This window comes from Neomonachus schauinslandi, chromosome 12 (genome assembly GCF_002201575.2).
Source record: "Neomonachus schauinslandi chromosome 12, ASM220157v2, whole genome shotgun sequence".
NCBI classification, from domain to species: Eukaryota; Metazoa; Chordata; class Mammalia; order Carnivora; family Phocidae; genus Neomonachus; species Neomonachus schauinslandi.
This window is the reverse complement of record NC_058414.1, coordinates 93,408,028-93,423,992: the sequence shown is the minus strand read 5'-3', so window position 1 is coordinate 93,423,992 and position 15,965 is coordinate 93,408,028. Positions and strand designations below refer to the sequence as shown.

The following is a 15,965-nucleotide window of genomic DNA, read 5'->3' as shown; positions in this document are numbered from 1 at the left end:
CAGAGAAGAGGAGTCCATGACAAAGGGTACTGTGCAGAGCTGTATGACAATGAATGGAGCAGATGGGGCACAGGAAGACCTGCTCACTAACATTAGTGACATCAGGCGGATTTCTTTTCTTAAAATTTCTATTTTGACAAAATATCAGATATGCAGAAATGTTGCAAGAAAAGTACAAATAATTTCCAGGTACCCTTCACCCAAATTTTACTACCTTTCCTTCCCACTGTATTTCAAGGAGACGCAGACAGATAGAAAGGGTGAGTCTGTGTCAGGGTGGTTTTCCAAATTCTCCTAAAAAGCTTCCCCTGTTAGGGGTACCTGGTTGGCTCAGTTGGTTAAGCATTGGATTCTTGATTTTGGCTCAGGTCATGATCTCAGGGTCCTGGGATGGAGCCCTGAGGCAGGCTCCATGCTCAGCAGGGAGTCTGCTTGAAGATTCTCTCTCTCTCTCTCTGCTTACACACACACACACACTCTCTCTCTCTCTCTCTCTCTAAAATAAATAAATAATTCTTTAAAAAAGAAAAATATCCCCTTGTATTAGAAACCCTCTGGCAGGAAGCTTCCTCTTGCAGAGGCTATAAACTCCCTTCCCCACCCTGCCCCACCCGCTCCCATTGTCAAGAACATTGAACAGGAAGAAGTGTTTGCGCAGGGATGCTGCCAAGATAGAAAGACCATGTAAAGAAGGAATGACAGTGCTTGAGCAGAAGGAGCATATTCTCTGAAGTTTCCTCTGCCCACCACACCAGGCGTAAGGCCACCAGGCAGATCCCCACCTGCAAACTAGGCCAGCCTTCCCAAGAGAGAGCAGGTGAGTCTGTCTGTCTGTCCTCCCTGCACAGATTATTGGCCCTTCCCCAATTCCAAGAGTTTTGGGGACACCTGTCTTGTCTGTAAGAGTCCTGGCATAGTCTTTTGGAGAGTGAGACTTTTGACAGCTGAAATCAGTATGGCCAAGACCACAGAGAAGGTCCTAGAGAGCAGGGTCATTTCAAAGCTAAGGGTTCTTAAAGTCCAGGAGAGGATTTATTTCATTAGACAGAGTTTAGGAGGTGACTAATAGGGCTAAAGTCTAGAGCTAAGGTATGGGTGAAGGAAAGACACCATGCCAAGTTCAAAGGCTCCCAATCAGTACAAAATTCTATGTGTCTTCTGGGCATGGGTTGGACCTTCTTCTTATAGCTAGCTGTTAATGGCACACCTGCCTTTCAAGCCCCCCAAGGGTGCTCTGAGAAAGAAGCATGTGTCCTGCTAGAAAGAAGACTTGCTCCCAGATCTTTAAAGTGATACTCTTTCTCTCTCTCTTAGAGCACAGTATCTAATTCCCACAGGCCTCCTCATCGCCTTCATCATGAACTGGCACATGATAATCTCTGTGCTTATCATAGTGATGCTTAAAATTGTTGGAATGACCTTATTTCTGCTTTACTGTGAGTATTTGAGCAACCTCTTACCCCAACCCCATACTGTCTTGTTCTTTGACTTTCCTCTCAGAATGCAAAGTTGAATATAAAGGCTACATGCCTAAGTCTTCCCACCTGAGGGCAATGACCCAGTGTGGGGGAACTGACAATGCTCTTCTCACTCCCCAGCACACGCAATGGGCTGGGTCCCTCGGTCTGCCTTGGAGATATAGAACTGACTAGTGTCTGACGGTTAGAATACCAAACAAAGCTTTTGCTGCTACGGTGTTAGTTGGGCAATCTGAGGTGAAATACTTATCAGTGCTTGTTATTGTTCCTCAAACTTGAAAATCAGCATCAGTTCAACCCAATGATGAGGCTGAGGTACGAGCTGCATGATGAGGTAATGGGATTTTTACTGGGGGACAAATTTCCCTCCATGTCCATAGAAACTTTTATCCAGACGCTTAGGAGAAGCCTTGTAATCAAAGGGTTTCGCTGTAGCTGTGAGAATCTTCTCCAGTCCCAGAAACCAGTAGGGAACATAAATGAGGAAGGAAATGTGAGTAAAAGACAGCAATTGGGTAAGAGGTGTCTTTCCTTTCACCCAGCTGAAGGCACAATTCCTATCATGTAAGAGAGCAGGAAGAAAATATGAATACGAATAAGTAAACACATTCACAAAAAAACACATACACATCCCCGTTGACCTGAGTCAGAGAGCTCCAGATCTCACAGTAATAGTCACGGTGCCTCAGCAGCCCCTGGGTGATGTTGGTTTGTTATAGTCATCCTGCAGCCACTTTTGGAGCTGGGCCAATAGCTGATTTTCTTTGCAGGCCCACAGATTTTTGGAGAAAGTCAAGTCAACTTCCTTCCCACAGAGAGCTATGGAACAGGTAATGTACATGACAGTGATCTCCTCCCAGCCTCCAGGTTCTTGTGTGCTGACTTTTTATAGTCCTTCCTCAAAGCCTCCTCTCTTAAGAAATTCTTTTGCAGGGAGGGTCCATAAAGATATGCTAATTGCTATAAGAGGAAGAAGTTATAGGGATTTAATGTACAGCATGGTGACTATAGTTAACAAAACTGTATTAGGGGCCTCTGGGTGGCTCAGTCGTTAAGCGTCTGCCTTTGGCTTGGGTCATGATCCCAGGGTCCTGGGATCCAGCCCCACATCGGGCTCCCTGCTCAGAGGGGAGTCTACTTCTCCCTCTCCCCCCTGCTCATGCTCTCTCGCTATCTCTCTCTCTCTCAAATAAATAGGAGCAGACTCCCCACTGAGTAGGGAGCCCACCGCGGGGCTCCATCCCAGGACCCTGGGATCATAATCTGAGCTAAAGACAGACACTTAACCAACTGAGCCACCCAGGAGCCCCCCAAAAAAGATCTTCTAATTAATCCCCCTGTTTTTATAGATGAGAAACCCAGACTAAGCTGATCGAAGTTTGTGATCCTCAGTTTTCCTCCTGAGTATGAGGATGATTTGTATATAATCACTGTAATGTCATGAGAAAGGACTTTATAAACTCTGACATGTTGTATACCTAAAGGAATTGTTATACAAAAAAAAAAAAAAAAAAAAAAACTTCCCCCAAGAAAAAAAAAAAAAAAAAACCATAAAATTTTTTAAACCAAAAAAAATTTTTAAAAAAAAAAAAAAAAAAAAAAAACTACTTCCCACAGGAAAACTGAAAGATTATAACCAGCACTTTTTGTATGCCAATCACTCTGCTAGACCAACAACAGAAGAAGAGTAAGAACCAGGAGCTATCAGCCAGCTGTCCTCAGTAAAGCACAAGGCCCCATGCTAGAAGCTAAGGGGCATAAAGAGATGAATGAGACATGGCTCTCCCAATTAAAACCTCCTCCTCTTAAAACTTTCCTAAGAACCTCCCTCTCACTTCCTCTTAAAACATTTATTACTACATACATCTTGAGGAGAAAGTTAATTGCTTGTTCATCTTTGTATCAACTGAGGCTCCTAGTACAGTGAGCTGTATGGAAGCAGTATTCATGAAATATTTATGGAGTTCTGTGCAGTTATAATCCCCAAATGGTTTCTGCTGAAAACCAGGTTATTTTTCAATACAAAGAGCCTTTGAACTGGGAACTGAAATAAAAAGTGAATGCTAACTGGTATGTTTCATTCATATCATTGGAAGTAGCTGATGTGGTGTCTGGGTAAACTAAAGTGGTCTTCATCCACACAGGACAAATAACTGGGCAGCTGAGGAGAGGTTTGACCAGCCTCCAAGCCACTGCACTGTCTGCTTGGCCAGGCAATGTGTTCTCAGGAAAAATGAGGCTTCTTAGAGGCCTATCAATTCCCCTATTTATATTTAATAAGACATAAATGGACTTTTCTCTGCCCACAGGAAATCTCTGGAACATTCACCTGCCTCCATGTCTGTCAATATCCCTGGTCCTGAAACTAGTTCCCATTAGCCTCACTTCTTAGAGCTGGCAGGTGCTGATGAGAGTGGGGCCAAGAGCCACCCATGGGAGAAGAGTGTTCACATGGGTCTAGAGGCACCAGAGATGGGGAGAACAGCACAGATGCTGTGCGCAGCTGAGAGCAGGAAGTGCTCCAAACAGCACCTGGGCAGGAGGGGAGGGGGCAACACTGTCGAAGGCATATATGGAAAGGAATGAGAGGTTTCCTTTCTGGTACTAAATTCACCCATTCCTGTTCCTTTCTCCTGTTCTATTTCTCAACATTTCACACCTACTCCCCCCTCCAAAAAAGATATGAAATAGGACGTGGGGTATGGGGCATGACTAAAAATGGTAGTAATTAGATGGAAAGTTCAAAGAAAGAAAATGAAAACTTCTAGCCAATGGTGGCCTTCTCATCACCACTGTCCAGAGACAAATAGTTGCAGGGACCAAACAGCTGCTCTGATGTTTGTGTTGTACTCATAATGCAGTTACCTTCAGGTTTTCTTTTTGTTTCAGTTCCTCAGACTATCGGGAGCAGTAATGTCAGCTCAGTTCCCAGAGAGAGCTCCAGAACAGGTACAGTGTATGACGATAATCTCTCCTCTATCCCAGGTTCTTATGTGATGAGTTCTTAGACACTTTTCCCATTACCTCCTTGCTTATGGAACATTCTTGCTCAATGGGGCCATAAAGATCTTCTAATTCATCCCCTTTACTTTGTCCACAGGGAAATTCAGATTAGACTGCATGGGATTTCTTCCAGGATGGAGGATGATTTGCATTGATATAACTTCTATAAAGAAACTCATGCCCCACTATGTTTTGACTCAGTTCCAGGGTTCACACTCCAAACCACTATTCCTATACTGTCTTTTCTTGGATTTCTTTAGTCTGCTCCAGAGGGTGGTATTTTCATCAAAGAAGATGCTTTCTGTTGTCCCCTTTTGAACTGTCCTGGAACAAAAGCAGGGACTTTTGCAAAACAGAAGGATCCACTTTGGCCATTGTGGACACACCACAGAAACTGGTGAGAGCATTAGGGGGGTACAGTAAAGTGGCCCACCCTACAGCAGCCTCAGCAGGAGGAGATGGTGGGGCAATGGGTCAATTTGATTGATGGAGCAAGGGCCAGGTGGAGGTGAGGAATAGAGAGGTGGCTGGCTGAGAGCCCAAGCTCCTTGCTCTGAATCTGGTGGTGGGAGACTCTTCTCAGTAGCAGTGGGGTGTATGCCTCAGATCACTTGAGCTAGGGAAATCCACACTCTATAGTCTTTTCCATAAGGCTTAGCAATGCACTGGTATCCGGGGGATGGGCCAGGATATTTAAAGTGCAGGGAATGACCAAATGTGTTTAAAAGTTGTTTAAAAACTATGGAATACTTCATATTTGTAAATTAGAGCTAATGTATCATTAGAGCTACATTAGCTCTACATTAGAGCTAATGCATCATCCAAGTTGGCCTCATAAATAAGGAAGATGCAAATTAACAAAATTAGCCATATGAAAAACAAAGAATCAGGTCATAGAATTGGGATTGCAGTATATAATTATGATAATAAAGATGGCTAACACAATGCAAAAGCCTTTATTTTACTATCTCTTTTTATCCTCCTAAGGATTCCAAGGAGGTATTATTATTATCCATACTTTACATATGAGGAAGCTAGGGCACAGAAAAATAATTTGACCTAGATCATACACCTCCTAAGTGACAGGACATAATTGAATTGAGATCTCACCAACTCTAAAACCCACACTCTAATCAATTTTAGATCGTAAGTTATTTTAGTTTATAGTTGCCTCTCCTTCAAATCCTAAGCATCTACTGAGTGCTAGGCATGTGGGAGATACTGCACACCTGCTTCTCTGTGCTCCATCTTTCACCCTTCCTCTATAAAGTCCTCCTGTGGTTGAGGAGAATTCATAAGAGGGCCCTCTCTGAGTCTTGGTAACAGGTGTCCAACAAAGAGTAGGGGTCAGGATGCTACCTCTGCGGCTAAGTATACAGATGGGAAGGGAAAATGCCTTACGGTAGAAAGCCAGGAGTAGTATGGGGTGGGGGTCAGGGGAGGGGAAAAGAAGAAAAGAGAGGGATAAAGGGTTGAGTAGAGGAAGTTGACATCCTCTTCCTCTACTCAACCTTCAAGTTCTGGCGCATCTCAAGTGTCATACATGGCATTCTCCAGAAAAATCTCATCACACCAAGGATTTGCTAGTGATCTCAAGTCTGTATCCCCAGCTAGTCATCTCTGGAACAAACAGTATATCAAAATCCACTCTGATGTTTCAAAAGCATCACAAACTCACCATTTTCAAAACTGAGCCAAATTATATTTTACCTCACCTGCTTCCTCCTTTTGTGTTCCAAGTATTGGCAAGCAGTCATGTTACCCAAGATTGAATCCTGATGATTTTCTGAGACTTTACCTCTTCTCTTCTCCCCTAAATTAGCTGCTAACCAAGTCTTTTCCTCTCTCTCTCCACAGTAAATTGTTCATATCTCACTTGGATTTCTTCAGAATTCTTCTAACTCCTCTCCTTGCTCCTGATTTTGTCCCTTCTTACCTATCCTCCATAGAACCCACACGATAACATCTCTAAGCCTCTGAACTGTCTGTGCCATTTTACAAATTAAACTGGGTTAAAGTCTGGTTTCCTTGGCATGACACATAAGGCCTTGTACAGTCTAGCACCTGCCTTCTTGCCAGTCTTATCTCTCCACCCACCTCCCTTCTACCTCTGCACAACCACATTAAGCATCTTAGAGTTCCTCAAATGCTCCAGGCTGTTCTGCAGTCTGCCTGTGATCCAATGCTCCCTCCTCCAGGAAGTCCATCCTGACCCACAACCTCCCCTATCTCTCAGAATCCATCCCCAGGATCACTTCACCTGCAGTCTTTCTAGAAAACCCCAAATCCATGTAGAATCAGTCACTTCCTCCCTTCTGCCTGTGCTATATCTAGCACATGTTCGCCAGCACTACACCTAGGACACCTGCCACCATGCTGGTTAACTCCTCTGTCTTCTCTTATTAGACCAGTGAATCTTCACCATGTTGGGATCGCTGACCTTTTTAAATGGTGGCCAAATCTATAGAGATGTCCAGAAATCTATAGAATCCCAGAAACACTGCATTAGCATGATAGTTTGAATAAAGTTCTAACAGCTTCAGAGATCCCCTTGGTAACCATCCATGACTTAGTGTAAGAGACGTAAGGGTTAAGAACCCTTATTTTAAACCATGGGTCAGCAAATTTTTCTTAAATGGTCATAGAGTAGATATTTTATGTATGTCAGGTCATAAGATCTCCACCATAACTACTTAATGCTGCCCTTGTGGCTCAAAAGCAGACATAGATGACATGTAAAAATGGGCCTGGATGTGTTCCCTTCAAACCTTATTTACAAAAACAGGCTAAACTACTGGCTGTACTTTGCCAACCCTTGTTTTAGATCATAATTTCTTTAAGGAGAAACCAATTTGTTTCCATATGTCCAGCCTTGTTCAATGGCTCACTGGACACTCAAGAAATCTTTGTTAAATGAGTAAGTACAGTAACTAATTTTAAAGAATAATGAAATGAGATATTTCAGGGAAGGAGAATATAGGAAAAAGAGGAATAAAGGCAATAGCCCTGGGGATGGAGGGAATATCCAAGTGAACTTGGATATCCACTCATTACAGGAGGTATGTGAAGAGTACAGGAAAGAGCCCAGGGACTCCCAGACTTCAAGCTGGAGTGATTTGTGATTCATTAGTTTAATAAAGAAACTATTATATCATGGATTGGTGTCAATTTAGCAAATACTCAAAAACCACTGACTATTTCTCAACACACTTTTAAATCTCCCTAACTGTATTGCTTTGAAAAGTATTCAAGAGATTCACTTGATCCGACCTCATTTGGAATGTAAAATTTCTGGCAATGAAATAATCCTATGCAGAGAGGCGTTCCAAATAAAAAAGAAGTATTCAAAAGTGCCCTCTTTTAGATCATATAGTACCCTTCCTCTTCATTTTCAAAATGTGATCCCTGAAGAGCAGCATCAGCATCACACTGGGAATTTGTTGGGAATGTAAATTCTTGGTCCCCTACACCAGACCTACTGAACCAGAAGCCCAGTAAGCTGTGTTTTAGCAAGATTTCCAGGTGATCCTGTTGCTCTGTACCTAGTGAAAACTACTCTAGGGGTTATGGTGAGTGCCAGCTGTAGCCAGCCTCAGAGTCCTTTATCAGTCTTCCATGTTCCCAGAATCAGGGCCTGTTGGCAAAGGGAGACAGCAGCAAAAAAACTTTTTGTTGAACTATTTTTTTTAACTTCTAGAAATTTCTCCAGGACAAAACTGGTGCTGAGAAGTATTTTATTGGCTTATACCAGCAAGCAAAGAACAGTTGGCGTTGGATTGACAACTCCATATTCAATGGCAAGTATGTCAATATCTCACATTTTTCTAAGTATCTTAGTTCACCTAAAGAAACCTGTCCTGAGATTCAGTGGGTTTGTCCTGGAATATCACAAAGGCTGAGACTTGGTTTTTTGTTTTATTCCTCTCCTTTCTTCCAACTCACCTATTTCCAGAGACACATTTTTTGGTAAACTTTTATTAAGAAAGATATCAAACATTTGTAAGTAGAGAGAAGAGTAATCATACAGTGAGTTATTTTGATCAAATCAAGAGCCAAACAAATCCATATACATACCATTTGTTTGATATATCTCATAAGTCTCTTTTAACGCATAGACCATACTTTATTACTAAGTTCTTATAAATTCCCCAGATGGGGCTTCTTTATGTAAAGTACTGATGGAGAACATGACATTCCTGGTGTACATATGAAGATGTTGAGTCAGACAGAGAGCAAGTCAGTTCCCTAGCCTATAACTGGGCTTCTCACAGAAAGAAGGAAATTAAGATTCAGTCAATGTCTACTAAATGCCAGGCACTTGCTAAGCACTTACTCATGTCATTTCCTACGGTATTCACAAAGATGTTGTAGAAAAAGCTTTTATTCATCCTCATTTAACAGTTGAATTGAAGCTGGGAGGCTTAAAAATGTACTGAATATCGTCAAGCTGGGAAACTGTAGAGCCACAATTTAATCCCACATCCCCTTGACTCCAAAACTCATGACGTTTCCATGAAACCAGACTCTTTCCAGTCAGATTGAATGACAGAAAAAGAGGTGGGAGAAGGCCAACACACTTTCTCCTAAAGCCAGCTGGTGCCTACAAAAGGAAAAGCAACCTCTTTCCTCCTCCTCTCATTCCTCCTACTGTGAACATAGCCTATGCAGTATTGAAACAATATTTCTGAGAGGAAAAGACAGATGAGATGTTTCTAACCAAGCACAAGAGTGAGTTAATCCAAGACCGTGAGTCTAGAAAGGGCGGGTGTGGAGCTGGATTTGGGATGAGGGAGGGGGGGAATGGAATCAGTAAAGGCAGAGCTGAAACGATTGGCCTTCACCACACTTTCTCTCCCATTTAGTGTTACCAATCAACATCAGAATTTCAACTGTGTGACTATAGGCCTAACAAAGACATACGATGCTGCACCATGTGTCATCAACTTCCGCTGGATCTGTGAGAAGGCAGCCAAATGATTGCAGTTCTCTGTGGCCTCTGACAAGAATGACAAATATGCTTTTGGAGAAAGCAAAAAAATATATAATTGGGATTGGTCCAGGAAATATAGAATATCAAATTAGTGTATCAGTCTTCCACAGGTCACTGACAGAGCTCCCTAACAAATTGCTCCACAGCCCCTCCACAAATATACTCGCATCACACAACAGAGGCAAACTCCCCATTCTGGGCCAGCAGCTCCCCCAAGACTCCACTTCCTGTGAGTGTCACACCCATGACTCTTTTTAGATCTGCACCAGGCATCTAGTCAATGATCCCTTTCTCCATCTATCTACGATGAGAGGTCCTTGCCTATGTAGGGAAATGATATTCTGCTTTAGGGGACTGGGTGCTAGCCATCTCCAGGAGACAGGGTCATTTTATGGAGACAACTCAGTTGATATAGTGACAAAGTCTGTTTCCACAGAACTGAGCATTTTTGACTGATCAACAGGGTTTAGGCTGTTGCCAGGCTCTGTTTTATCCTCAAAGCACATGCCCTTACTACTGAGGAGAAACTGCAGACTGAGCAGGTAAAAACAATATTTAGAGAGTAGCAGGGGTAGAAGAGAGATAAACTCAGCTTCCTGACTGCACCTCTCTATTCCCAAGGGACCCTTGTTCACATGCTCCCCCACCCCTACCTCAGGTGGGGTAGCAGAGGCCCTCCTCAGTCTGAATTGAAGACAGGCCTAGGGAAGCGTTCCTGGAGCCAAGCTTGGAGCAGAGAAAGCATTGTTCACAGGAATGGACAGAGGTCTGGCCAGGTCAGGAATCTGCCAGGGAATCCCTTTGAAAACCAGACAGCCAAGATGACCAAGCAAACTGATCAATGTTTTTCAACAAAGCCCTGAAAAGACACTCAGGCTTAAATTTTCCTGGTTTTGACCCGAATCTCCATTTTAGTAGATTTTATTACCTGACCATGCTTTTTGAGTGTATTTTAAGAATTTGTAATAGTCTCCTGGGCTCCAGTGGTCACAAGATATTCCTGCCTGCAGTTTAGAGAGACCCTGCTACCAGGTACAGCCTTGTGACCAAAAGATGTCACAGCCTTATACTGATTGGCATCACACCAACCTAGAACTGGTCCAGTTGACCAAGGAGTAAAAAAGAGGAGGACTACTCAAGGAAACATAGGATATAGGCAAGAAGTAGGCATATAGTAGGGAGGGAACACCAGAGACAAATGGAAATCATATGCAGAAGGAAACAGAGTTCATTTGGCCATACTGGAAGAAAGGCAAGAGAAAGGCAGAAAAGTCTTGGGGCATCCTGGGTATTCTCTGCACTTGCAACAAAATATCAACCGCATACCCTCCTCAGTAAATGGAAAGGAAAAAAGAGACACCTCTGTGTTTGTAGTAACAAGAATTAAGCCATAATGAAATACTGTATTAAACTAATGGAAATTATAGTCCCCTAAGTAAACTTCTCACCATTTGTGTCTAAAAACAGCATACCACAATGGCTGTGTATATCATCAGTTGTATGCCAAAGAAAATTATTGTTTTATTGTCTATTACAGTATTAAGCTCTTTTCCTATATTCCTAGGCCTCATAATTTTTATACAATTAGCATGGCCACTTATAATTTTAAAAAATGAGATAATACATTAAGTGTTAGAAGTTGCTTGAAGGAAGCTACCAGAAATCATTTGTGTTTGGGGTGCATTGGATGTGGTATTAGCAAGGAATAAATGCTGCAGTTGAGGTGGGTGTGGGGGGTGGAGAGGCTGAGTCTATGGTAGATAAAGAAAGAAACAGAATTCTACACCAAAGGTAAGTCCCAGAATCCAGACAACAGAAAGAAAACCACAACCCTTCTGTTTTGAGAAGGGAGAATTATGGTTGCCACACTTCCTGTTTTATGACAATAAATTTCAGACCTCCATAGTCAGGAAATGTAGACATCTAGTAATTTCCCTAGTAGACAGCCCAAATTTCCCCCAAGATGAGGACATACTTCTGTGAAATTTCTAAAAGAGGCCCAGTGGGCTGGGGTGGGAGTAGGAAGCATATAGGGAATATGGTCCCTTTGGGGGGTGCAGGGGTTGCTGATTCCTTAAGAAGGTAGATAAATGTGACCTTATTGGGCAGCAGTGGTATGAGTTTGGTTTTTTTTTTAAGCAATGGAAATTTAGTAAACCACTGGATTAGAGTTTTTGACTTTGCTTCCAATATGTGAATCTGTATAGATTTCTTACTCTTTCTGCCCCTTAATTTCTTTACTTATAAAACAAGGCAGTAATACCCCTCTCACAAAATTCTTGTATATATTAAATAAAATGCCCACTATGTACCTCAATGGCAATAAACAATAGAGGAAGCACTTTGTGGAAGATTTGAAGTTGAGATCTTTATCCAAGAAGTACTCTTCAATTTGCTAAAAGCTGAATGTAGAAAAGCCACTTAATTTCTCAGAATTTCTGTTCATTCATTTATAATGTGGGAATAAAAATGTGCCTCAGGAAAAGGTGCTTCAAAAATTCTGTGACTGTCAAAACCAACATCTCCATGCCTCTGGCTTATATTCACATTACCCATCCTGCCTGTGTGAGCTGTTGGTCCCATAACCAAAGTCATTGACGCCTGTCCTCAGATGTTGATAGATCGGTACCAATTCATGACTGAAAACATCAGGTATAGGTAATCTTTGCCTATTTTCCCTGCTGTTGCCAACCCCCCACCCTCAGAAGCCATATCCTTTGGTGACCTTTGTCTTCTGAATAGTCCTGCTTCACTTCCTGAGTCTCCCTTAGCACAGGCTGAGCAATAATGCAGTAAAAGTCTCACCGTCTACTTTTATCTACTGTAGCCTCTCACTGAGACTAAAACTCCTGCAGGGGGCCCTCATGATTCCTTTAGATATCTTCACTACAGGCCAGTGAGTCTGAGGTAGCAGAGGTATTATCTCTCAAGCCACAGTCTTGCTCAACTTCAGGTGCAAAGACTGCATCAATCAAAATCCTTCATTCATAAGATATTCCCATAATTGGCTCATGCCAATGGGTCTTCTTTTATGCATTTGTTTTGTTATAGTTATATATATAGTTATATATACATATGCATGCATATATATATTATGTATATATATATATAACACACATATATAACTCTATATATGTAATAACACCCATGAAACTACCCAACATGAAAACTAGAATCTTTTTTCTTTTTTTTTCTTTTTTTTGAGAGAGAGCACACATGGGAGCAGGGTTGGGGGAGGGGCAGAGGGAGAGAGAGAATCTTAAGCAGGCTCCACACCCAGGGGGGAGCCGTACACGGAGCTCAATCTCACGACCCTGAGATCATGACCTGAGCCAAAACCAAGAGTCACTTAACCGACTGAGCCACCCAGGCACCCCTGAAAACTAGAATCTTTATAGCAGTTTATATCTAACTCTGTGGTCTTTTCCTAGTCCACCTGTCTCCCCACAACACAGGCAACCACCATTCTTACTCCTGTGTTCATCATTCAATTTTTTAAAAATTCATTTTCATCTCATTTTTACGTACTCTTTTTCATTTTATAAAAAGGCATTATGCTGTAAGGAATCATTTAGAACTTGTTTTTTCATTTCATGTTAAATGATTCATTCATATTGTTGAGGTTCGTTAATGTTGACTCCTATATAATAATCCATTGTGTGACTACATAAACCATGACAGTTCTAGTTGGTGTGCAATTGGTTGCTGACAGGTTTTTGCTAACGTGAACAGTGCTACCATGAACATTCTTCTGGTGTTCATATACAAGAGTTTCTCTTGAGTATATCCTGAAGAGAGAAATGTTGGGTTATAAGGTATATAAATTTTGAATTTTCTAAGATAATGCAGAATAGTTTCCAAAGAGATTATGTCAATTTTCAGTCCCATAATAAACATATAATAAAAATATATGAGATTATTATTTATTGACATATGGTCTTAATCTGTTTTCCCTAATTATTAATGTATTATTTGGAATAGTGTTAGATGCTATAGAAAACTACAAATGTTTAGTGGCTGATCACAATAAAAGTTTATTTCTCATTAACGTACAGTCATGTATTGTGCCTATTGTTAGCACAGACTCTGTTCCACAGGATCATTCAGGGACCTATGTTGATTGAATGTTTTCTATCTTCAACATATGGCCTCAAGGATGTAAGTGAAAAAGAGAGAGAGGAGGATTATGCATGAAGTCTTTGGGACCAGATGTAGAAGTTGTGTACATCATTTCTACTCACATACCATTGGCTATAACCTACTCACATGGCCACTCCTATCTGCAGGGAAGAGTGGAAATTTTATTTTACCTATGCGTACAAAAAGAAGAAATGTTTGGTGATCACCTAGCACTCTCTATCCTAACTACTGTGGTTGAATGTTTCTTTACAGGTTTATTGGCTATAAAATATTTCCTCTTCTACAAAATGTGCATTTGTAATATTTGCCTATTTTTCTACTGACTTGTTTGTACTTTTAAAAATGATTTTAGAAGTTCTTTATATTATACGTCATTTGTTATGTTATTTGAAAATCTCTTCTCCCAGTTATAACTTCCCATTTCACCACCTCTGAGCTGTCTTTTGATGAATACAGGTTCCTAGGGTTTTTTTATTTAAATTCAATGCCAACGTATAGTACATACTTAATTTCAGATGTAGTGTTTAATAATTTATCAGTTGTGTTTAACACCCAGAGCTCATCATATCACGTGCCCTCCTTAATGCCCATCACCCATATACTCCATCCCACCACCCACCTCCCCTCCAGCAAACCTCAGTTTGTTTCCTAGAGTTAAGAGTCTCTCATGGTTTTACTCCCTCTCTGATGACTTCCCAATTTTCTCTACCTTACACTATGATCCTCTACACTGTTTCTTATACTCCAGATATGAGTGAAATCATATGATAATTGTCTTTCTCTGATTCACTTATTTGGCTCAACATAGTACCCTCCAGTTCCACCCAAGTCGATGTAAATGGTAAGTATTCATCCTTTCTGATGGCTGAGTAATATTCCATTATATATCTATACCACATCTTCTTTATCCATTGAATTATCAATGGATGTCTGATCTCTTTCCACAACTTGGCTATTGTGGACATTGCTGCTATGAACATTGGAGTACAGGTGCCCCTTCTTTTCACTACATTTGTATCTTTGGCATAAATACCCAGTAGTGCAATTTGCTGGGTCATAGGGTAGCTCTATTTTTAATTTCCTGAGGAAACTCCATATCGTTTTCCAGAGTGGCTGTACCAGCTTGCATTCCCAAAAACAGTGTAAGAGGGTTCCCCTTTTTCCGCATCCTCGCCAACATTTGTTGTTTCCTATTTTGTTAATTTTGGTCATTCTGACTGGTGTAAGGTGGTATCTCATTGTGGTTTTGACTTGTATTTCCCTGATGCCAAGTGATGTGGAGCATTTTTTCATGTGTCTGTTGACCATTTGTATGTCTTCTTTGGAGAAATGTCTGTAAATGTCTTCTGCCCATTTCTTGATTGGATTATTTGTTTTTTGGGTGTTGAGTTTGATAAGTTCTTTATAGATCTTGGATACCAGCCCTTTATCTGTTATGTCATTTGTAAATATCTTTTCCCATTCTGTAGGTTCCCTTTTAGTTTTGTTGACTGTTTTCTTTGCCAGGCAGAAGCTTTTTACCCTGATGAAGTCCCAATAGTTCATTTTTGCTTTTGTTTCCCTTGCCTTTAGAGATGTGTCTTGAAAGAAGTTGCTGTGGCCGAGGTCAAAGAGGATACTCCCTGTGTTATCTTCTAGGATTTTGATGGATTACTGTTACACATTTAGGTCTTTCATTCATTTTAAGTTTATCTTTATGTATGGTGTAAGAAAATGGTCCAGGCTCATTCTTCTGCATGTGGCTGTCCAATTTTCCCAGCACCATTTATTGAAGAGACTGTCCTTTTTCCACTGGATATTCCTTCCTGCTTTGTCAAAGATGAGTTGACCATAGAGTTGAGGGTCCATTTCTGGATCTCTATTCTGGTCTATTGATCTATATGTCTGTTTTTGTGCCAGTACCATGCTGTCTTGATGATCACAGCTTTGTAATATAGCTTGAAATCAGGGATTGTGATGCCCTCAGCTTTGGTTTTCTTTTTCAACATTCCTCTGGCTATTCAGGGTCTTTTCTGGTTCCATACAAATTTTAGGATTGTTTGTTCCAGCTCTGTGAAAAATGTCAGTGGTATCTTGATAGGGATTGCACTGAATGTGTAGATTGCTCTGGGGAGCATAGACATTTTAACAATGTTTATTCTTCCAATCCATGAGCATGGAATGTTTTTCCATTTCTTTGTATCCTCCTCAATTTCTTTCGTAAGTGTTCTGTAGTTTTTAGAGTACAGAACCTCTACGTCTTTGGTTAGGTTTATTCCTCGGTATCTCATGGTTTTTGGTGCAATAGTAAATGGGATCAATTCCTTAATTTCTCTTTCTTCTGTCTCATTGTTAGCGTATAGAAATGCAACTGA

At 41.1% G+C, this 15,965-nt stretch overlaps 1 protein-coding gene across 1 annotated transcript; it reads left to right on the top strand.

Moving 5' to 3' along the window:
• Positions 1-650: 650 nt before the first annotated feature.
• On the top strand, positions 651-11,511 carry CLEC5A (C-type lectin domain containing 5A). Its single transcript, XM_021692879.1, has 6 exons — positions 651-817; positions 1,315-1,436; positions 2,249-2,308; positions 4,742-4,878; positions 8,179-8,282; positions 9,344-11,511. Exons 2-6 carry the CDS (start codon positions 1,358-1,360, stop codon positions 9,456-9,458), a joined length of 495 nt encoding a protein of 164 aa, XP_021548554.1. The 5' UTR covers positions 651-817; positions 1,315-1,357; the 3' UTR covers positions 9,459-11,511.
• The last annotated feature ends 4,454 nt before the right edge of the window (positions 11,512-15,965 follow it).

Excerpts from the sequence above, each read along its gene's own strand:
- CLEC5A (XM_021692879.1), top strand. The coding sequence starts at position 1,358 with ATGAACTGGCACATGATAATCTCTGTGCTTATCATAGTGATGCTTAAA. Across the intron at positions 1,437-2,248 it reads GACCTTATTTCTGCTTTACT|GCCCACAGATTTTTGGAGAA; the intron begins GTGAGTATTTGA and ends TTTTCTTTGCAG. Across the intron at positions 2,309-4,741 it reads CACAGAGAGCTATGGAACAG|TCTGCTCCAGAGGGTGGTAT; the intron begins GTAATGTACATG and ends GGATTTCTTTAG.